This window comes from Equus przewalskii, chromosome 10, assembly GCF_037783145.1.
Source record: "Equus przewalskii isolate Varuska chromosome 10, EquPr2, whole genome shotgun sequence".
Taxonomy (NCBI): domain Eukaryota; kingdom Metazoa; phylum Chordata; class Mammalia; order Perissodactyla; family Equidae; genus Equus; species Equus przewalskii.
In genome coordinates, this window is record NC_091840.1 from 19,731,322 (window position 1) to 19,755,047 (window position 23,726).

General features: G+C 51.4%; 1 protein-coding gene across 3 annotated transcripts; it reads left to right on the forward strand.

Moving 5' to 3' along the window:
- Nucleotides 1–354: 354 nt before the first annotated feature.
- On the forward strand, nt 355–19,819 carry MEOX1 (mesenchyme homeobox 1). 3 transcript variants are annotated; one of them, XM_070561823.1, is made up of 4 exons: nt 428–586; nt 933–1,260; nt 16,523–16,695; nt 17,867–19,819. In XM_070561823.1, the coding sequence occupies exons 2-4, from the start codon at nt 1,137–1,139 to the stop codon at nt 17,987–17,989; spliced, it is 420 nt and encodes a 139-aa protein (XP_070417924.1). In that variant the 5' UTR covers nt 428–586; nt 933–1,136; the 3' UTR covers nt 17,990–19,819. The 3 variants fall into 3 exon arrangements, with proteins under 3 accessions (XP_008541098.1, XP_008541099.1, XP_070417924.1); XM_008542876.2 differs by having other exon boundaries at nt 355–1,260; XM_008542877.2 differs by lacking the exon at nt 16,523–16,695 and having other exon boundaries at nt 395–1,260.
- The last annotated feature ends 3,907 nt before the right edge of the window (nt 19,820–23,726 follow it).

Genomic DNA, 23,726 nt, shown 5'->3' on the forward strand with positions numbered 1-23,726 from the left:
TGCAATCAGCAAACTTGTCTCTTACGCTTATTCCCCGCTTCACTCCCTGGAATTTGGCACTTGACGGATTCTGGATCTGACTTAAGGCTTTTTCCAAATCCAAGACTCGGGGAATTTTGTTAACAGTGCAATAAAATAACTTCATAGTGTTACAGGAGGCACATTAAAGAAGTTGTGTGTGTGTGCTTCTCTCCCTCCTTAAAAAAAAAATACAGACAATGTTTCTTTAAAAGTCTCCATCTGCAAATCCCATTAGATGTGCATATAAGGTTTCTGATGATTAATAGTTCCCTGCTCGGGTTTTGGTTGGAGGGGATCGTGTGTGCGCGGGTTAACCCCTCCCTCTCCTCTCTCACATTTCACTTCAGAAATTTGTCACTCTCTCCCCACCGCAGGATTTAAAAGTGTGTCTCGGCAGCCCTGGTCCAGCCCTCCGCAGGGCTCCAGGACGAGCGCTCAGCTGGCGCATCTGGGCCGGGACAGTGACAATGTTTAGTGTCATCGGCGACAAATACACGTACAGGGGACCCCAATAGGCAGGCTGGTGTGTCGGGGGACGGCAAGCCAGGAGTGAAGTCTGACATAGGTGTGTGCACACGCATATGTGTAGCTGGCCACATATGTGCGTACTTTAAGGAAAGACTAGTTTTGTTTTTGGTTTTGGTTCCTGGGGTGAATTTTCTGTTGAACATTTTTCTCTCTTATTTGATTTTTTTTTCCATTAAAAAAAACTTTAATATAAAAAGTATAAGAATCATACCGAAAAGACTGAGGCGTGCGGCAGACGGCAGATGGATCCCGTGGCCAGCAGCTGCATGAGGAGCCCCCGCCCCCCTGCCTCTGTGTGGGGCTGCCTTCGAAATCCCCAGTCGGAAGGCAGTGGGGTCTCTGGGCTCCCCCACTACCCGCCGACCCCGTTCTCCTTCCACCAGAAACCAGACTTCCCGGCGACAGCGACAGCAGCGTACCCCGACTTCTCGGCCTCCTGCCTGGCGGCCACCCCACACAGCCTGCCCCGGGAGGAGCGCGTCTTCACTGAGCAGCACCCCGCCTTTCCACAGCCCCCCGACTGGCACTTCCCTGTCTCGGAGGCCCGGCGCAGGCCCAATCCGGGCCCAGCTGGGGGCTCCAGGGAGATGGGGGCCAGCAGCCCAGGCTTGGTAGACGCCACGGGAGGCCCAGGCGAGGACTATGAGGTCCTTGGGAGCACTGCCAATGAGACGGAGAAGAAGTCAACCAGACGGAAAAAGGAGAGTTCAGGTAGGTAACTGAGGAACAGCTGACCATTCCTTTACTGTGTGACCTTGGGGAGATTGTTTGCCCTCTCTGAGCCTAGCTGCTCTGACCATGAATTGCAAACAATACTAACTTACCTGAAGGCACAAATTAACTTCAGGGTTTCTTCTGCTCAGAGTTCTAGGATTCTCTGGTAATGGGGGCCATGTCTGTGTGCCCAACACTCCTGGGCTTGAGGAAGGATGTACCAGCAAGAGAATGAAACAGGATCCACAAAGATTTGGGGACATGTGGGGTGAAGTGTCTGGGTGCAGGCTGGCAAGGGCTGCCTCTGCATCACGATTCTCCCCACCGTGCCCCAGCCGGCTCCAAACAGTCCCAGAGCCACAGGGTTTGCTCACCAGGGGAGTCGGCTGAGATGGAGGCTCAGAGGGCTGGGACTGAGGCCGGGACCCTAGGTGGTCAAGGAGAGCCAGGACCCTCCAGGACCCTAACGGCAGAGAAGCAGGGCTAGGGCTGGGATGTGAGAGGCAAGGGAGGAGGGGGAGCTGAAGCACTGAGATTTGGGGCAGACCACCATGAGGTATCACCCTGGCCAGCTGGGCCGTGCCCAGGCCAAGGGGGCAGATCAGCATGCTAAGGCCTGGGTGGCCCCCAGGGAAGACCACCTGTCTGAGGAGCCCTCTTGAGGGATCACCAGCCTTGGGGAGAGGCAGGGAGGCAGGCAGGCCAGGGCAAGCTCTGGACCTCAGCGTGCAGGTAAAGCCCAGCTCAGCCCTGGAGGCCCAGAAGCCAGAGGATGGAGCTGGCCTGCGTGTTAGGAGCCCAGCTGGAGTCCATCTCCCCTTCGTGGTGGGGACCCACTGTTTCCTTGTTTTCACACGGGGCTGGCTCCGGCTTCTCTCACCACCGGGCACCTTTTGCCCTGAACAAGGCAGTGCCTGTGCCTCCTGCCCCCGCTGCCCACTATGTCCTTCTGACAGCCACTGTAGGGGCAACATCTGTCTGTGTGAACCTATGGAGGACCTCCTCATGGGACTAACCAGGGGCAGGCAGAAAATGACAGTGCCAACCAACCAATGAGAACGCTCTGTGCTCTGCTTTACAAGGAACTTTCCATGTGGCACAGATTTCTCAAGCATCTTCTCTTTGCCAAGCACTGGCCCAGTTTCTGGGGATGCAGAGATGAATAGGGTGGTCTCTCCCCCAAGGAGCTCACAGTGAGAGGGAGGAGAGGCCTGCAGAGGCCTGTCTGGCAGAAGACAGGCTGTGATCAGAGGTTCAAGGTGCTGTGGGAGACATATGTTAGCACTTTGGAGTCTCAGAAGTTTTCGAGGTGAGTATGGCAGGTCTTATCAGCATCTCGGTTCTACCTGTGTGGAAAGGACAGAGGGAAAGTTTGAGGGGAACACTGCTAGAATGGGGTCCAAATAGAGTGACCCACGCATCTCAACTCACCCAGGACTTTTCTGGTTTTAGCATTGAAGTCCAGTGTCCCAGGAAACCCTTTTAGCCCCAGGCAAATTGGAATGGTTGGTCACCCTAGAAGCGAGCTCAAACCCCAGACTTCAGACCCCAAAGCCCACATCCTGCGATAGACTTCAAGCAGAATCCTCATTTTGAAATATTCAGTCTCCCCGCTTGAAGAAGCCCCTCCATGTGTTCACAGCGCATGATAATGACCACAGCCCTCCCGGCTGCTCAGTGGAAGGGCCCTTTAAGCCCCCAGCCGGTTAAATCCGGAACTATTCCTAGCCCTCGTTGGAGATTTGCTGAGAACGGGCACTTTCTGCTTCTTCTCTCCAAGGAGCTCTCAGAGACTCGGCTCTGTGCCTGGTTGAAGAGCTCTCCCCTCCGTGGCGCCTGCCACTGTGGCTCCTCCGTCTCTGCCGCATCTCCCTCGGCTGCCTCCGGCCACCTTCCAGGGAACTGGGAGCCAAGGCCTCGGGAAGGCGTGGGCAAAGCCAACAGCTGGGCTTAGGCAAAATCATTTCGTGTTTCCGCAAGACCCAAATGTGCCATCTTCCCTTTTGGCCAGTGGCCCATAGCACTTCATTAGGGAGTAAGTTCACGTGCCAGGCATCTGACCACCCCAAGGGCACACGGACACCCTCTGCTGAATGCCCTGCAGTCCTCAGAGTCAGCCTCTGGTTGGCGGAGGTTCCCATGCAGGAGGGGCCCCGGGCTCTCCCTTGAGGTCCCCTCAGTCGCAGCAGCAATGGCAGCAGTTGCACCAGGCAGGGCGCAGCAAGCTGACTCACATCCCTTCTCTGGGGTTCCAGGCCCACTCTCTGTTCAGCATGGAAATCTCTATCACTCAGTTGCTAGAGTCTTCCTCTGGAATTTAGCTGAAGGGAAGAAGGCAGGAAAGCTTAGCTTTGTAAGAGCCTAAAGAAAGAGGGAAGGGATGAGCAAGCTCACAACCAACTCCGGGAATCTGGGATTCAGTTCACAAGAGACAAACCCACAGAGAACCCCCACCCCACCCCACCCATCCTGAGTCACTGGTTGGATTCTCTCTCTATTTAAAATTTTGATACTCTCTTTTTCCATAAATTTTTTTGCATTAATTTTGATTTTTAAAAACATTGCATTAAAATACTATTTCTCCTGATTCTGAGGTTTTTGGTGCCCCTTCCTTTTTGTGCCCAACGTGAGTGCTTCACACGCCTCACCGGGCCCTATCAGCCACCTCGGGAGGGTTAACCAGCATTGATCAGAAAGGCATTTTTGGGGACCAGCCTGGTAGTGCAGCAGTTACGTGCGCATGTTCCACTTCGGCGGCCCGGGGTTTGCTGGTTCGGATCCCAGGTGGGGACCGACGCACCGCTTGACAAGCCATGCTGTGGCAGGTGTCCCACATATAAAGTAGGGGAAGATGGGCACGGATGTTAGCTCAGGGCCAGTCTTCCTCAGCAAAGGAGGAGGATTGGTGGCAGATGTTAGCTCAGGACTAATCTTCCTCAAAAAAGAAAGAAAGAAAGAAAGAAACGTGTTCTCTGTGGTGCTTCATAGTCAGACAGACAGGTTCCAGCATCAGCACTGCAACTTTTAGCTGCACGACTTTGGGAAAGTTCTTAACTTCTTGGAGCCTCTGTCTCCCCAGCTGTAAAATTGGACTATAACAATAGCACCTCCATATAGAGTCTCTGTGAAAGTTAAACGCAATGATCCACGAAATTAACCCTGTGCCTAGTACGTGAGTTCAATAAATAGCAGCTGTGATTGGTATTAGGCCCGTGTTTCCAGAACCAGCCTTCGGAACACACAGTCTGACAAATCTCCTGATATTTAGGGGGTCAATGAAATTGAATATTTCAAATACACTATCTCCGAAATTCTCGCAATCACTGTTGGCCCTAAAATCCAGTTGTCATCAGTTAGGAGCTTGGAGCTCAGAGATCTGCTGGAGAGGTGAGGGGTGAGTTGTGTCTGGCATATGTGTCTCATCCTGGCTGGTCCCTGAGGCTCCAATAACAGAAAGTTACTCAAAGTTTGTTTCGAGAGGAACGTTCTCTGCTCTCCCCTCTGCCAGCCCCAGCTGCCTCGGCGTCACTCCCACTGGAGGTGGAGCTGATTTGCTCAAGAAAACGACCAGGAAAGCGGGGGTCCCAGGCCCCCACCCTGAGACCTTCTGTTGGTTCACAGCACAAGGCTGATTTAGGAGACAGCGTGATGTTGTCTCTCTCCAGCCCCTGGTAGGGGGTGTTAAAAACCCCTGCTGGCGGGGACAGCTGCGAGGCCACTATTGCTTGCCCCCAATCTGTTGTTGCTACCGTGGTCGTCTTTAATTTATGGGCACGAGGGATTTCGCGGTGATTTCCTGGCGGGGCTCAAGGGAAGGCTGCGCATCAGCCCGGCTGCGGGGGAATCTGGTCGCCGCCTGGGAGAGCCGCTGTGCTGGGCTCAGCACGGCCGCTGGCGGCTCACGCCCTCGCTCTGCCTTCATCCAACTCGCTTTGTCCCGTCCTCCTTCAGCTCTAACACGTGCGCCTCCCTGGGGCTTGTCCTTCCCCGGATTTCTCCCCGCAAGATCTGATCTGTGCCTGCCTCTGCCAAACACGTGAACTCTCGCTTTCGCCTGAGGTTTAAAAACTCTCCACAAATCAGCCCCTGTCGCCCTTTCCCACCTGCTCTCCCTCCAGGCCGCCCCTCCCACCTCCACCTTCACTCACCTCGCCACAAGTCACACCAGTTTACTTGCCCTGCAAAAACACGCTGCTCTTTCTCCCCCCTCACTCGGAATACCCTTCCCTTTCCCCACTCTTCTGCCTATTGAAGTCCTACTATTTTAACATCCAGCTCAAAGGCCACCCCCTCCAAGAATCCTTTCTTTCTTTTTTTTATGACTCCATTGGTACATAGCATCATTTCAGTGAAAGCCATAGTTAAGCTTCCAATTATAGGATCTGCTAGAACCTGTGCTGATTTTCTGAATACAGCTTAAAACCTCCTAAAGGAGTTCTCCTGAGATTTCTTACCATGGGACATATTGTATTTGAAATCTCCTTTCTTTATATTGTGGTCAAAAACATGTAACATACATTTTACCGTAGTAACCATTTTGAAGTGTACGGCACAATAGTGTTAACTATATGCATATTGTTGTGGCACAGATCTCCAGAAGTTTTTCTACTTGTGAAACTAAAAGTCCATATCCATTGAACAACAACACCCCTTTTCCCTCCCGCAGGCCTGGTAACCAGCGTTCTACTTTCTAAGCGTTGACTGCTTTAGGTACTTCATATGAGTGGAATCATGCAGTATTTGCCTTTGTGTGACTGGCTTATTTCATTTAGCATAATGTCCTCAAGCTTCACCTGTGTTGTAGCATGTGGCAAGATTTCCTTCTTTTTTAAGGCTAAGTAATATTCCATTGTATGTATATACCACATTTTCTTTATCCATTCATCTGTTGATGGACACTTGGGTTGCTTCCACCTCTTCACTATTCTTAATAATTATGCAGTGAACACGAGTGTATAAATATCTCTTGGAGATCCTTTTTGAATTCTTGTGGGTGTATACCCAGAAGTGGGATTGCTGGCTCATACGGTAATTCTATTTTTAATATTTTGAGCAACCTCCATACTGCTTTCCACAGCAGCTCTACCATTTGGTAATCCCACCAACAGTGTACAAGGGTTTCAATTTCTCCATCTCCTCACCAACACTTATTTTGCGTGTGTGTGTTGGGAGGGGAGGTGTTTTTCTGTTTGTTTTTTGTTTTGATGGTGGCCCTCTGAACTGATGTCAGGTGATATCTCCTTGTGGTTTTGATTTGCATTTTCCTAATGCTTGGTGTTGTTGATCATCTTTTCATATGCTTGTTTGGCCATTTGTATACCTTCTTTGGAGAAATGTCCTTTCAAGTTCTTTGCCCATTTTTTAATTAGATCGTTTGACTTTTATTGTTGACGTTTAGGAGTTCTTTATATATTCTGGATATTAACCCTTTATCAGAGATATGGTTTGCAAATATTTCCTCCCATTCTGCAGGTTGCCTTTCCATTCTGTTGATTGTTTCCTTTGCTGCATAGAAGTTTCTAAGTTTGATGTAGTCCCATTTGTCTCTTTTGGCTTTTGTTCCCTGTGGTTTTGGTGTCATGGCCAAGAAATGATTGCTAAACCCAATGTCATGAAGCTTTTCCCCCATATTTTCCTCTAGGAGTTTTATGGGTCTAACATTTAGGTCTTTCATGCATTTTGAGTTAACTTTTACGCATGGTGGAAAGTGAGGGTCTAACTTCATTCTTTTGCGTGTGGGGATCCAGTGCTCCCAACATTTGTTGCAGACTGTTGTCTCCCCATTGTGTAGTCTTGGCAACTTTGTTGAAGATCATTTGACCATATACGTGAGGGTTTATTTCTGGGCTCTCCATTCTGTTCCCTTGGTCTATATGTCTATCTTTATGCCAGTACCATACTGTTTTGATTACTGTAGGTTTGTAAAGTATTTTGAAATCAGAAAGTGTGAGGCCTCCAACTTTATTTTTCTTTCTCAAGATTGCTTTGGCTATTCAGGGTTCTTTGAGATTTCATGTGAATTTTAGGATTTTTTTTTTCTATTTTGGCAAATGTCTTTGGGATCTTGGTAGGGGTTGTATTGAATCTGTAGATCAATTTGGATAGTATGACCATTTTAACGACATTAAGTCTTCCAATCCATGAACATGGGATGTCTTTCACTTGTGTCTTATTGAATTTCTTTCAGCACTGTTTTGTAATTTTCGGTGTACAAGTCTTTTGCCTCCCTAGTCAAGTTTATTCCTAAGTATTTTATTCTTCAGAATGTTTGTTGTTAGTGTATAGAAACACAACTGATTTTTGTGTGTTGATTCTGTATCCTGCAACTTTGCTGAATTCATTTATTAGTTCTAAGAGGTTTTATGTGGAATCTTTAGGTTTTCCACATATGAGATCATGTCATCTATGAATAGAGGTCATTGTACTTCTTCTTTTCCAATTCGTATGTCTTTTATTTCTTTTTCTTGCCTGATTGCTCTGGCTAGGACTTCTAGCATTATGTTGGACAGAAGTGATGAGAGTGGGCATCCTTGCCTAGTTCCTGATCTTAGAGAAAGGCTTTCAGTTTTTCACCATTGAGTATGATATTGGCTGTGGGCTTTTCGTATATGGCTTGTATTATATTGAGGTAATTTCCTTCTACTCCTAGTTTGTTGAGTGTCTGAGAATCCTTTCCACACATGTGGAGCATGCCTTATTTACACCTCTGTTTTAGCATCAAACCACAGTTGGCTTTGCATCCAGAGTTATAGAAGCATATGGCTGCCTTTCTCCCTAAAATTGAAGTATCTGGAGGGCCGGAATGATATCTGATTTACCTGTGCAATCTCTCTAGCACCTACTGAAATTTTTCACATGGGAGGATCTCATTCAATGTCTGGTCAATAGTCTTTATTGCAGCCTGGCATTTATTCATTCATTTTCTCTCTTTCTCTGAGAGTGGCTTCACCGTCCAGCACAAGCGTTTCTGCCATGTGTGGTGTTCTACTGCAAAATGCATCAGCACTTTTACAGCCTCACTCATGAAAAAGTGCAGAGAGCCAGACTTCAATCAGAAAACCAGCCCAGGGTCAGTGTGAGTGCTGGGGTCAGAAAGGCACATAAACAGCCACATGCAGGCTGGGCTGACTCTGCAGGAATCCTCCACGGGGTACTGGGATCAGCTCCCAAGTACCAAGGCCGCCACGGCTGGGAAGCAAGTGGAGCTGCTGTGGCTGGGCAATAAGATGGACCCACCACCGTGGGGCAGTTGGGAGGCGGCCACAGCTGGGCAGCTAGAGGGCCCAGCTGTCACATGGATGTGTGGCGTGTTCTCCAATCTAGAGGAAAGGACCAATCTAGAGAGGTCTCCTATGGCCTAGCATCAGCCTTCCAGGCACCCCTCAGGGCCTCACTCCCTCTGCCCACTGAGCCCGGCCTATGGGGGGTGTCTTAGTTTGCTGGGGCCACCGTAACAAAATACCATAGACTGGATAGCTTAAATGACACATATTTATTTTCTCACAGTTCTGGAAGCTAGAAGTTAAAGATCAAGACAGTGGCAGGTTTGGTTTCTCCTGAGGCTTCTCTCCTTGACTTGCAAATGGCCGCCTTCTGGCCACGTGCTCACATGCTCTTTCCTCCGTCCATGGGCATCCTTGCTGTCTGTGTGTCCTAATGTCCTCTTCTTATAAAGACACTAGTCAGATTGGAATAGGGCCCACCCTAATGGGCTCATTTTAACTTAATCACCTCTTTAAAGGCCCTATCTCCAAATACAGTCACATTCTGAAGTACTGGGGGTGAGGACTTCAGCACATTAACGGGGGGCAAAATTCAGCCCACAAAGAGGGGGTATAGGGACAGGGACAAGGTTCTAACAGTGGCACGAATGCTCCAGTTAAAAACCCCTGTGGGGAAAGCAGCGTCTCAGGGACGTGCGCCTCAGAGCTTTCCTAGCCCGGGGTCCCGTTGGCTCCTAGAGCTTTTCCACTCGGATAGAGCATTGTCTCTGGACACACGCAGCTCCCTGCATTCTGACCTTGTACCCACAGGGAGAGAAGGGGAAAGTGGAGACAGTTTTAGGAAGGAATCTCTAAAGAAGCAGGCTGTCTGACAGAGGAAGAAGGAAAGGAGGTGATAACTAAATAAATGGCCGACCTCAGTGAGTGTCACCTGAGTCACTGGAGTGATGCTGAAGGCCATGCTGCGTGACCTCATATCCACCCCCCACCCCCGTGATGCTGAGGGCCACGCTGCGTGATCTCATATCCACCCCCACCCCCCCCCCCCATGCTGGGCTGCAGCCTAGTAATGGGGGCGGGGGTGAGAGATTAATGTTAAGTGTGCTAATGGGGCAGACCTGATTCAAGTCCAGGATCCACAACTTCCTGGCTGTGTGAACTCAAGCGAGTCCTAAACCCCACTGAATCCCAGTCTCCTCCTCTGAGAAGTGAGAATAAGGGTATCTATCTACCTCAGAAGGGGGCTGTGGGACTAGAGGAGATCATAGATGTAAAGACCACAGCCAGCACTCGAGAACCTCTCAACCCACCTGCCCCAAACCTACCAGTGAGCACCCTTCTCTTTTCAAAGTCTTCCCTGATCCTGGCTGCAGCCCAGGTTACCCACGCTCAAAGCCCAGTAGGCCGTGACCCGAGCTCAGAGGGAACCTTGCGGCCAGTCAGGCCTGCCTGTCCCTGTGGGCTCCCTGGCCCAGGATCGTTGCGGTGCTGGGCAGGGTGCAGTTTCAGGGGTGCACACCTGCTGCAGCCCCTCTCACCCCAACTTCAACCCAGAATCCCCAGCGAGGATGAAGCCTTAGGTCCAGAGTGGCCGGTGTGGGAGGAGGAGACACAACTCCGTCCCTCTGGGCATGTTGGAGCTCCTGCCTCTCCTCCTCTGACAGGCAGAGGTCAGGGCCCAGAGCAAGACCCCAGACCTTGGCCGTTGTCTGCACTGAGAGGCATCAGCACAAGCCGTGGGCCTGGGCCTGCTCAGCTTCCCCAACCCCCAGATACTGTCTGCAAGTTCTGGAGAAAGAACAACTCTAGCTTGACTAAATCAGGGCACCTGGGCCCAGGAGGTGGGGACGATGCCAGAGGCCAAGCAGCCCATGCTCTGTGAGGGGCAGGACCTGAGGCCCCTGCAGACCCCCGGAGCCAGCCCCCTCCCCAGCGCCCTCTCTGCTCACCAAATCAGGTTCCCCTGGCCTCTGCCAGAATTCCTCCCCGAGCCCCCACCCCAGCCTTTTATATTTCATGTTTTCCCCTGTTTTCCTTAAATGCGGTGATAGAACAGTAAGAAGGGTGGGGCCTGGGTCCTGAAGCCCACACTTCCTTTGGTGACAGCTGAGGGCGACATCTGGAACTTATAAACACAAACAAAGCCCAGTGTGCCCATACCTCCCCCAACCCATCTTGGAGGCTTGCTGCTGCTCCCACCGCTCATTTCCACTGCCTCCCTTCCCCCTCCACTTCTCTGCTTCCCCCGCCTGACCCCCCGCCGAGGTCCCCACACCCCATCTCATGGCCCAGTCTGTTCCCCCCTCCCTCACCACCGCCCACCCTCACTGCCCCACCCCACCTGGGACTCAGCAAAGACTACTCTAGCACCAGGCACTCCCATTCCAGAAGAATCTGCTTCTCTCCCGGAAAACATACCCTGAATCCCCCGTCCCACTGCTGGGCTCCTCAAAGAGGCAGGGAGCCCTAGCATGTCTTGTTAGGCACCTGTAGGAGAGGGGAAGGGCCCAACACTGAGGTGAGTGGGGCCCAATGAGAAAGGCAGGCCAATCCCAGGAAGCCAGGGATGCGAACGCCCAGCTGGTCTTGAGCTGGCTCCATCCAGGTCTTGTCTATTTTGATGCATTTTGACTCCTCCTTCTGAGGTTGAAAATATGAGAACTAATGAAGACAACAAAGGTCTTTATTGTGACAGCCCAGGAAGCCACAGACACCGTTTTCAGTGGGTTTGCCAAGGTCTCATCTACTGACATCATGCCCCAAACATCTCCTCCGGCCTCCCTCCCTGGACAGTTCCAGGGAGACTGACCTGGGCCCAGACACAGGTGCCATCCCTGAAGTAGGCACAGCCTCCGTGCTCATTGTCCCCACAGGGCAGTGTGACATGGTGGCTATAGCCCTGGACTGGTCCCAGGGTCTTAATTTCTTCATCAGTTCAGTGGGCTAATGTGTACCTTACCTACCTCACAGAATAAATAAGAGGATACAATAGGAAGCAGCCTAATAGTGTGGAAATAGCTTCCTATTAAGGAAATCTGGGTTCTAGATCTGATTCTGCCACTAATTTGCCGTGTGTCTTTTGGCGAGTCTCTTACCTTCTCTCTGCTCACCTGTGAAAGGAAAAGGTGGCATTAGATCATCTCTAAGCCCCCGTCCGGCTCTACTAGTCTGTGGTTCTGTAGGATATATGAAAGCCCAAAAGCAGGTTCTCTCTGGGGGAAGGAAATCCATTGTCAACTGCAAAGTGCTATTTGAATACAGGGCATACGGCTTTCTAACTGGTCTTGGATAGAAATTTATGTAAAATGGCTAAGAGCTGGGGAGTAGGGATACAGAACTCCAGAAAGGCAGCTCCCCAGGGTCTGTCTGGACCTCCTTGCGGCTCCGATAAAGCTGTCTGCTAACTTTAGGAAGGCCTGCCAAACATGACAGCTATTGATGAAATAATTTACTTTGGATGGTGTGAAAACTCATGGTGGAAACCACAATCACACACACGCATCCTGTTTGCATTTCGCTGGGCACCGTCGACTGTTCCATCATGGTCCTGCTGCTCTGAGGGTTGTGCAGGGCCTGGAGCGGAGTGGCTCCTCAACCACAGAGGCAGCCAGCTGAGTGCCAGCCGCCGCCCAGTGCAGTCCTGGAAGAGGAACCTGCTACCCCTGAGAGAGAAGCAGGACCAGAAGGACCAATTTGTGATTCTGATGGCTGTTGGTTACTGTGCCTGGAATGATGTCCTCCCACCCCAGGAGGCTGAAGCAACGGTGGCCGATAGCAGACAGAGACACAGATCCAAGCAACAACATAGAAAAGCAGCGTGGAAGGGAAAATACTTAAAAGGTCAGACATTTAAAAGGCATCCCTTTCACACAGCTCTGGAGACATGGCACCTTGAGGAGCATCTTTTCTAATCTCTGCCTATGAATCATCTTGCCAATGTCATCTCCAGTAGAACCTCTTCCAATGGTTCTTTCAAGGGAGTCTCAGCAGTGTGCAGGCAAGATGCTGGGTGTCAACACATGTTCCCCACCTCCTTTTGCCTTCTCAACAGCCTCTGACCACAGTGGGTGTAGCTATTCTCGTTTTACAAATGAGGAAACTGAGGCTTAGAGAACTTAAGAGACTTGCCCAAGGTCAGAGAGCTCTTCCTTGGAGCCAGGTAAGGCCTAGGCTCGCCAAAAGGTCCTCAGACACCTCTGCAAACACAACTCCCCTCTACTCAGCTGGAGGCGGGGAGCTTTGCATGTCAGAGGGAGAGAAATTCCCCAGCACAGCCCTTATCTTTGGGCTGAGGCTGCTGGGAAGGCTGCGGACTGCATTGGGGCAGATCGCACAGCAAACCCCAGATCTGAATGAAGGGAGGAACTAGGGGCCAAGACAAGAATATTTGCTAGAAGGGGCCTCAGGTTCAAGGCCAGGGGTTCTCAACAGAAGAGGGAGTAGTGAGAGGAGAAGAGGGTGTCAGGGCTGTGTATTGGGAAACAACTCTGACACCAGCTCCCTAGGGGAAAGATCCAGCCCAATCCCATCTTCTATACATGGGGAAACTGAGGCCCAGAGAAAGGAAAGAGGCTCCCCAACAGGGGTGTCCTCTCCTGGGATCAAACCCTCTTGGGGACAATGTGCACGTGAACTGTGCACGTGAACTGTGCACGTGAGCCGGCGGACTGAACACCCCCTGACACAAATGGCATAAAGTGCTCCTACTTTTTCTTTGTCTTTCTTTTTCTATCTTGATGCAAAGTTTGCAGAACAAAGAGAACCACATCTTCCACTTCATTTTTCATAACTGGCTTGCTGTCTGTCTGGCCCTTTTGTCACCTCTAACAGTGATGGCAGTTCCTCCCCCTCTGGGAGGCAGATGAGGAACAAGCGACGTCCTAATGCCGTATCCAACCTCCCCTCGTGGGTGCTGCCCAAGGGTTGCACGGTGGTGAGACACTCAGCTCCCGGCTAAAGCTTCTTTGTCCTATTTCCTCTTCTCGGTTGACAGTGGTCAGCTGCCCACATAATCAGTCCAAGACCAGCTCCAGAGGGCTCCTCTCGCGATCTCCCCTCTTCTCTCTTGGCAAGATTATGTGCAGGACTGTGTGTGCACGTGGTGATGGCGGGGGGATTGTTTTCGGGGATTCTATAGGGCACCTGGGCACACCTAAGCAGGCCTGGGAGAACGGGAGGGTGGGTGCGGCTATCACCCAGAGACAGGGCCCCCAGGAGCCCTGGAGGCAGAGACAAGCACAGCTGCTTGGTCCAGGTCCAGCCCCAGGCCGGCCAGATGCAAGATGGAGACCCCCATGCCAGGGCTGACCGCCATGCCCTACACAGGTGGATCTGGGTTCGAATCTCAGTTCTGCTGCTTAAAAGCTGCCTAGCACACCAGGCAAGTTCCTGGGCCTCTCTGAGGCTGCCTCCTCCTCTGGATACTGAGAAGGATTTAGCAAGTAACTCCTATGTGCCAGGTACAGTAGCAAGTGAGAAAAAGCAGTTGTGTCCCTGGGGGGAGAGAGAAAGCTGTTAATCAAATTACCACACGAATCCACATGACAGTGCTAACGGGGATGATAACGTACTCCTAAGGCTGTGTGGGGCTGTTGTGTGGGGAGTTTTGAAGCAGTGACTGAATCTGAGCAGAGACGCCCTCAAGAAACACCAGCTGTTACTGTTCCCGCCCCGCAGATGGCATCTCTGGAGTTGAAGAATATTTTATATTTGTTCAGAACTTTAAAGTTTTGAAACCATTTTCCACACACATTAGCTCATCCAGTCTTCCCAATAACCCTTGGGAGGTAGGTGCTCTGTTTTTCCCAATTTCTTGATGAGACGACTGAAGCCCAGAGACGTTCAGTGACTTGTTGAAAGGCTCCAGCGAGGAGGTCCAGGAGTCAAACTTCGGCACAAGTCCGCTAGGTTTTCATCCCTCCGCCATTCAAGGGAAGGGCTGGGAACCGCTCTGAGCCCCGGGACAGGAAGGGCTGGGTATGAGCGGGCTTCCTGGCCTCTCTCTCGGCTCGCGCGCCGGACTGTGCTCCGGGAAGGCCGTCCATCCGCTGCGTGACCGCCCCTCCCTCCCGGGCCCGCGTGCCGGGACCGGCGGACTCCTGGGGGCGCCGGCCCGGGGCTGCGCGTCCTTCCCTCCAGCCCACGCTCGCGCTTCCGAAGGGGCCCGGGCCGGCCTTCTCGGGCCGCGAGCCAGAGGCCGCCGGGCAGGCCGCCCAGGCCGAGCACTCGCCCCCTTCTGGCCCCGGGCGCACCCGGCAGGCGGGCCGCTCGGGCTCCCGGGCGGGCGGCGCCCGCTGCTCTTCCCTCCCAGCGCAGGGAGCCCCAGGCGGCGGGGGACGTGGAAACTGACAAACGAGCGAGCGAAAGCGGGAGAAGGAGGTGCTAAGAAGGGACCGGCGGGCCGAAGTTCCCAACTGGAACTCGAGGGCGACGAGGGTCTCCACATGCCCAGCCCGCCCCGCAATTTGGCTGCTTAGCGGGGACTGTGGGCGGCTTCCCCGCCATACGCCCCATACCAGTCTAAGGTGTAAAACCGGGTCAGTTTAGACTCGGCCTCTGAGAGCAGAGTCTCCCCCAGAACACACGCAACCCTAAAGCATGCGGCAGTCCCACGGCCTCCATGTCTGTAAAACAAGGACAGTGAGGGGAACGTCTCCAACTGGTAGCGCCGCGCGTGAAGGGCGGGTCCTTCAGCCATCCGGCGGACACCTGGCGCGCATTGTTAAACGTAGGTGTGTGGGTCTCCTTCCTGTGGCCTCTCCACCCACCACCACCAAAGGGAACGTAGAGTAGACCCTGCTCAGCAGGTAAGGTACAGTCCCTTTTGTTTGTACAGCGCTTGACAGTTTGTAAACCCTTCCTACACGTATTTCGTGTGAACAGTATGTGAGTCAAACTGCCTGGGTTTGATTCCCGCCTCAGCCACTCACTGGCTGGATGAACGTGGCCAACTTGCTTAACTTCTCCGTGCTTAGTTTCCTGGTCTATATAATAGGGCTGACACTGGAACTCGCCTGGTTGGGTTATTTTGAGGATCAAGTGGCTAATCCGACTAGGGGGCGTGGTCCCTGCACCCCTGTTAGCAGTTATGATTGAGCCCCTGCTGTGTCTAACTCAGAGCCTCCTTCATAGATGAGCTTTCCAGGCCCCTCTCGGTGTCAGAGGGGGAAAAGACGCTTAAAGCAGCACTTCTCAATTTATACCTGCACGCTGCTCCCGGGGCCATCTTCTTAGAAGCAGATTCTGCTTCAGTAGGTCTGGGGTGGGGCCTGACATCCTTCGAGTCTGACCAGCTCCTGCCGTGCTGCTGCCGCCGAGCACCCTTTGAATAGCAAGGTCTTAGAGCAGTGGTTTGTAAACCTGACGCGCGTCAGAATCATCTGGAGGGCTTGTTAAAACACATCGTGGGGCCCCACTCCCAGAGCGTCTCATTCAGTAGTTCTGGGTGAGGCCCCAGTATTTGCTTTTCTAACAGTTCCCAGGTGATACTGATGTCGCTGATGACAGAGAACCTCTGTTTCAGAGCATCTTGCCCCGCAAGCTTACAGCCACTAATAACATCCAGCTGCGGGGTAGAGACCATTAAATAGCCAAGGGCAGCTTCTTGTGCTTTGGGAATTAAAAAAATTGGGGAGGGACCAGCCGGTGTTGTAGTGGTTAAGTTTGCATGCTCCACTTCAGCAGCCCGGGGTTTGCAGGTTCCAATCCCAGGCGTGGACCTACATACCACTCATCAAGCCATGCTGTGGCAGCATCCCACACACAAAATAGAGGAAAATGGGCACAGGTGTTAGCTCAGGGACAATCTTCCTCATAAAAAAAAAATTGGAGGGGCGCCTAAGTTTAGGAACCAAAAAAACTACCCAATTCTCAGGGAGTTAAGACACTAGAAGGAATGATAAAGGGACAATGTGGATTCTTTCTTAGCATCCTTTAAAAATCAGACAGACAGGGAAAGGCTGCCGTGCTGCTTGAGGACAAAAGGGAACCGAGGCCCCTACGCTCACATCTTCCCATTTGGGGCCCTCTCTCCCCAGACAACCAGGAGAACCGAGCGAGAGTGGAGGGCGGCAGCAAGGCCCGCAAGGAGAGGACGGCCTTCACCAAGGAGCAGCTTCGGGAGCTGGAGGCTGAGTTCGCGCACCATAACTACCTGACCCGGCTCCGGAGATACGAGATCGCTGTGAACCTGGACCTCTCCGAGCGCCAGGTGTGGCCCAGGGGGTCCCCTCAATTCTGGCCAGCCCTTCTTTCCTCCGCTTTCTCATCCCCTTCCCTTCCCACCACCCCTCCCTGAATCTTCTCCCTCCACGCAGTCCAGTGGTTCCCAGCTGTGGCTGTACCTGAGAACCACCTTCGGAGATTTTAGGAACACTGATGTCTGGGCTCCACACCTAGAGATTGTTTTCATTGGTCCGGGATGGAGTCCAGGCTTCAGAACTTTTCAAAGGTCCCCCAGATGATTCTCATGTGCAGCCAGGGTTGGACCTTCTGATCTCATTACTCCCAAACTTGACTGTGCATTGGAATTGCCTAGGTCTTTAAATGCAGATTTAAAATCAGATTCCAGAGCTCCAGGGAGGGGTTTTGCTGTGATAATGAGTGAGACTGGGAATCTGTGTTTCTGATAAGTCCTCCAGGTGACTCGGATGTGCAGCTGGTTCCTGGGCGCACTCAGAGAAACTTCCTAGCCCTTTGTTTGGGGCTTTCCTTCAGAGCACTCCACCCACACCCATGCTCTGACGTGGAGTAAAATAATATGATAATAACAGCTGATAGCAGCTTGTAGTTGCTGAAGCACTCTGCCAGAGTGAGGATCTAGAATCCGAAGACTTCCATTCAAATCCTGCCTCTACCGCTTCCTAGCCCTGTGACCTCTGGGACGTGTCTCCTAACCTCTCTGGGTCTCCATCTGTAAAACAGGGTCATAACCCCACCCTGCAGTAATGCAGACGCTCAGATGAGAGAATGTGCAGACCAGAGCTGTCTGAGCTGAAAGGTGCTTTGTAAATGTGCCTAAGGATGAGGCTGGTGATCCTCTGCTCCCAGACCCTTGGGTAATAGAAGCCAGAGGGAAGGGGTGTTGCACAGGATGGGGGGGGAGGGCATCTGAGAGGGGGTGGGGCCCATGCAGAGTGACTTATAGAACCGTTCCCAGGTCTGTCGGCCTTTCTGCATCTGGAGACACAAGACAGGCCTCTGGGCAGATTGGTGTGTCCTCCTTTGGTCTCAATTCTTGGAGCCTTTGGAGAAGTGAGGGGGGGCAAGCAGAGATTCGAACTGAGGTCGCTGCAGCTGCACCCTGGCTAGCTTGAGCATCAATGTGGGAAGCTGGTCTCACCTGCATTGAAGTGACTGGGCTCCTTTGTTTCCTCCGTCAGGTCAAAGTGTGGTTCCAGAACCGAAGAATGAAGTGGAAGCGTGTGAAGGGGGGTCAGCCCATCTCCCCCCATGGGCAGGACCCCGAGGATGGGGACTCTGCAGCCTCTCCAAGTTCAGAGTGAGAGTCTCCATGGAGAATAAAGGACTGAGGACTGAGCCCCCTGCCCACCTCCCCTCCCCCAATCCCAGCTTCACCTTCTCCCACCCCAGGACAGCCTCCTTACATCTCGCAGTGACTCTTGGATATGAAGCTGCCCAGTGCTCCTGGGAGCCTTGAAGTTTCCCAGAAAGTTCTGTCCATCGTTGCTGTGTCTTAGCACCCCTTCCCCAGAGTCTTTGCTTCCCATGCTTCTCATGAAATCACACAGTGGCCTGACTGGACCCGAGTGAATCCGGAGAACAGCTCCAGGGACACCGCTTCTCAGGGTCTCTTGGCCACTACCCACACCTCCTCCTGCCACCTTTCTCCTGCACCAGCCAGGCCTCCGCCAGGTCTGGACACCACCTGACCCGCTGGGAGAGGAGCCTTGGGACCAGCTGGCGACTCGTGAAAATGCTCCAAAAGAAAGGAAGTGACTGAGACACACACACACCCTAGACCACCCTTCCTTTCCGGGCTCTATATCTGAGGCTTGCGGCGGCCTCGGTTCTCCTAAAACCCCAGGGGAAATCAGTGTGAGGAAGGTTGGGGACAGAAACTCAGCTGCTGCAAATCAGAAACAGTCCCTGTCTCCAAATTTGTTGGCTCAGTGGGCAAGTTTATGAGCAGTGGCTGGAAGAAGACAATCAGAAAAGCAGCCTGGTGTAAGTCTCTGTGGCCCACACGGGCCCGTTCACACTGGCTTGGCTGGGTGGGGGAGGATGGACCCAGGAAAGCACCTTCTTCTTCAGGATCAATTCAGGGACACAACTGGGACTATTGAGCAGCACCCCAGAACAACAGAGCAGCTGTTCCTTTTCAATCCGCAATTTCTGAATTGAAAACCTATCCAGGGGCTCACATTGTTGAGTTGAGGGCTGGAGAGTGTCCCCTGTGTTCTGAGAATGGAGAGAGGATACTAGAGCCATGGAACCCTGAAGAGGAAGGTTCTCCCGCTGCAGTGTCCTGTGCTTTCAAAGGACTCTGACTGCAAACGGGGACAAGCAAGCAGTCCCTCCTTCTCCACCGGATGCATCTGAGCCCCTCCTATGTGTTTCACAAATGCTGATATTATGGGAGGAGCTGCTAAGTTTGTGTGTGTGGACTGCCCAGATCCTCTGGCGTGACACTCCAGGACTGATGGCCAAACAGCCTGGGGTGACTGAGACCTCGGGGGAGACCCCCCTGCCGGCCTCAGTGCTCTGTCTCTCAGTACCAGCGGTGCCGCAGAGGAGGTCAGCAGGAGTTTGGAGCTCTTGTATGTAGATTTCAACATTCACGTGTAAAAAGGACCCCACCGTCCCATCCCGAAAGGACAAACGCCGTGGAAAATGATTGCCAAATAAGATGGCTGGTTAGAGCGTGTGTAACTTTTTCTAAAGCATACTTCATATGTTTTCTTAAGATTACATCAAATTAACCGTGCAAGGTCAAGTCACTTAGTAAGAAAACTCTCGGAGAAATAAAATCCATAAAAAAGCCAAGTTCCCAGGCTTTGTTCCTTGCAAAGCTGAGAACAACAGCTCTGTGTGCAATCCTCTCTTGCTCAAGTGATGATCAGCCAGTTTCTAGAAGCAATGAAAAAAGGGAAGAAATCATCTAGAATAAGGTATCCCCCTTTATGTTCTTCAAAATGTGGGGGTGCAAATGTAGTCATTGTCAAAAAAAGTCTTTCCTCCCATGCAGCTGCATTGTCTTCTTTTCCCGTTGTCAAATTTATCTTTCAGTTTTGCTAACCTATGGCTTATAGTCTGAGCTCCGTAAAGAAAAAAAAGATGAACTCTTTTGTTAATAAAGGAATCTTGACCGTAAAGTAATCGTGCCTAATTTTTAAATTCAAAGTTTGGAGAGTTTTGTTTTTCAGGATAAAACAATATACACCAATAGTAATAAAAATGACACAAGAAAAAATGTCCCCAATTCTGCCTTTTTAATTAAAAAAACTTGTCACACCAAAATGTTAACAATGGATAGAACAGAACTGGCTAGAGAGAGGGGAAGGAGGGAGCCAGGAGAGGAGAGCTACCCAGGATGTGGCACCGAGGCAGTCTGGGCCTAGGGTGGGCAGGGACCAGAAATGACATCATGAGGTGCTGGTAGAGTAAAGCAGATCCACGAAAGTCAAGGTGCCAAAGGGAAGGCTTGGGCTCAAAGCCAAGAAAAAATGACACCCTCAGGCACTGCAACACTCCCTCCTACCTCGGCTCCTGTGGCTTCAAGGGACATCAACCTCTCCTGATTTTCCTTGTCTCCAGAACGTTCCTTCTCTGTCTGCCATGCAAGCCCGTTTCTCAATGCTTTTGCCCTCACTGCTGGTTCCCAAGGTTTCCTCGTTCTGCCCTCTGCCTTTCCCCCTCTTCAGCCTCTCCCCAGATGATCCCACATACCTATATTTTTTTTTATTGCGGTAAAATATACATAACATAAAATTTTACCCATTTTTAAGTGTACGTTCTTTGGCATTAAGCACTTTCACATTGTGCAACCACTGGCACTGTCCGTCTCTAGAACTTTGTCATCTTCCCAAACTGAAACTCTGTGCCCATTAAACACGAACTCCCCCGCCCCCTCCCCTCCATCCACCTTCATTTACACAGTGTTTGTGTTGGGCGCTCTTCGAAGTGTTTTACACGTAAGAACTAGGTTAATTCTCTTAACAATCTTAACACGTAGTACTGCTCTTCCTGTCTTACAGATGAGGTAACCAAATCAGAGAGAAGTTGAGTAAGCCCCTAAGATTTTATAGCCAATTAGTGGTAGAATGTATGATTGGGCCCAATTACTTTCTTCCCTCTCCACTAGGGGAATTTGCTCCCTGACCACTGCCACATGCTGGACCTCCCGTGGTATCCTTCCCACCTCATTGACTTCAGGCTTGTCCGTGTGACCTGCTTTGGCCAATGGAATGTGAGCGAAAGTGCCAGGTGCCCTGTCTATGCAGAAGTTTTAGAGTCATCGTGTGGCTCTGCTGTTGTGCTTTTCCCTGCACCAGGCTGAGATGGAGGTTCCACCACTGGCCTGGGTTCAAGAATGAGAAAGACGTGGAGCAAAGCCAAAGCTGACCCACAAGCTTCATGTATACCAGTGAGGATATAAAAATGTGTTGTGTAGGCCACTGGGATTTGGGGGTCATTTGTCACTGCTGTACCATCTTGTGGAACTGACTACTCCAGTGATGACACTGGGATTTGGATCCTGGCATTCTGGCACCAGGCCCACACTCCCCTACCCGGATCTGGGAGCTTAAGTTTTCATAGTCTTCTGTCTACTGCCCTTTGCCATCTGATGACTACAGGCCCCTCAAACTCAAAATAGCTGAAAGGGAGTCTCTATTCCCCCAGATAGGCTGGCTCCTCTGCTTGCATTCGGAATCGTCTGTTTCAGTTGGCAACACCACAACCTACCCATTCACTCATAGCAGAAACCTGGGACATCTCCTTGGTACTAACCTCTTCGCTTTGCAGAACCAATCAGTCACCTAGTCCTGCCCCTTTCACTTCCTGTGTAGCTATTTCGTATATCCACTGCATTCTTTGTCTTCCCCCAGCATTGCCTTTGTTCAGGCTGTCAACGGCTTTCACTTGAATTAGAGTCTCGGATAGCTCTCCCTCCCTCTGAGCTGAAGCTCCTCAAAGTCCATCCTCTAGAACAATCATGCACACACAGAAATCCAATCTTGTCACCCCCAATTTGAAACCTATCAAGGGCTTACCATCACCTACAAAATGAAGTCCAAAACCCTTCACAGGCCTCCAGGGGCCCCATGCTCTGGCCCCTGCCTACCCCTTCAACCTCGTCCCACCACTGCCTGCCACAAACTCCATGCTCCAGCAATACCAAGCCATTCCCCCTTCCGTATACCCCGCCATGTGATTTCTCTCCTACATTCCTTCGCTCCTTCTCTCCGTTTGGAATGCTCTCCCAGACCTGGACCCCCAACTTACCCATTCCAGGAGCACTTACAGGAACAACTTGAAAGGAACACAGAGGAAGTTTTAACATGTAAATACGGCCCAACTAATTTTCAACAGTAGGCCAATGCCTGACATCAGGGAGCAACATGAGCCAATTTCTAAAATCAACAGAAAAAAAAGCTCTCTCAATATGAGAATTTTAATCTCCCCAATAGACACAGTTAATAAGTCCATTGAGGAGAGTCTGATCATGAAATTGAAGGTGCACCCAAGTGTTCTCTGGTTTCTTTTGAACGCTCCCTCCACTCCTCCCACCCTTCAGCCTTGGCGTTTGATCGACCAGTGCTGGGTGAACAGTAGCTGGGACCAGCTGCTCCCCAAGTTGGTAAAAATCCTCGGCTTTCTTTTGGGTGCAAAGCTGTGCCAGGGAATCAAGCCCACCCACTGGCGACTCCCTGATGTGAACCAGTCACTTTAACCAGAGATGGTGGCTTTGTAGGAATCCAGACAACCAAGAATTCCCGGACAGTAACTTTTCAGTAATGGATTCCTCCATCCTTGAGAGAACATCAAGGACGAGCAAGTGTGTGGCTGCCCTTTGGAGAGAGGCAGAAAGATGAAAGAGAGATGAAGCAAGTAGAGAACCCATTTCCAAATGAAAAGGCCTGGGGGCGCTCAGGGCTTCAGAAATCTGCCCACCTGGCTAGGCCAGGCCCTGGGACGGATGCATGTATTTCTGACAGCCCCTATTCAAAGAAGAGAACTGATGTCAGGCAGGAGTCCACTGTTTCCTGTTTGGACCCCAAAGCACCATAGTTCTAGGAGAACCTGTGTTAGGTGGCTTTCTTTCCTTGTATTGAGTGGAAAAGTTTTCCATTAAGAAATAGGTATTCTCCAGCCAGGCCGGGGGCCTGTATCAGCTAATCCCTTACAGTTACCAACGCAGGATTGCCAATGGAGTCCTCTCTTGGCCACCACAGCACTGGGCTCTCACCATGTTCCTTCCCTCACTGGTTGCACCTTCTCAGTCCCGTTTGCTGCAAACCCTGAATAGACACTTTCAAAATATCTCAAATCTATGCCCTTCTCTAATGCCACCACCACCCCCAGCCACTGCTATCCTTCTATCCCTGTCTTCCCATCTTGTGTGGGTTCCTTTATGGCCCTCACCACAATTTATCATTCTTTTATTTGTTGTTTGCTTATTCATTTGTGGTCTGCTTTCCAAGCTGGAAGGAAGAAAAGGGGATGTGTGTCTCTGACCGTTTTATTCCCAGCTACTAGCATGATGCCTGCACCTCATAAATGCTCAATAGGTGGTTATGGTATGGATGGACAGATGGATGGATGGATAGAGGGATGGATGGATGGATGGATGGATGGATGGATGGATGGACAGATGGATGGATAAATGGATGGATGGATAAATGGGTAAATGGATGGGTGGATGGATAGATGGATGGATGGATGGACAGATGGATGGATAAATGGATGGATGGATGGATGGGTAGACGGGAGAATTGTTAAATTAGTGGTATCGCCTGGCTTCTCAGCTCCCAAGTGCCCGTTGCTGGCCATGTGGACCGTGTAGGGGAAGCTCTGGCCCAGAAGCTGGTTAGACTGGCTGGCTTGATGCAGTCCAGGCCTTTAGAGCCCAACAGCACTGGTAGGCCATGCCCTTGCCCAGAACAGGGGCACTAGACACTCACCCTGTTTCTGTGGCCCAGGGAAACTGTCTCTGATTCTGGCCACAGGACTGCCTGCCTGGTGGGACCATGCTGTCCTCAGCTCGTTCTCCTTTAATAT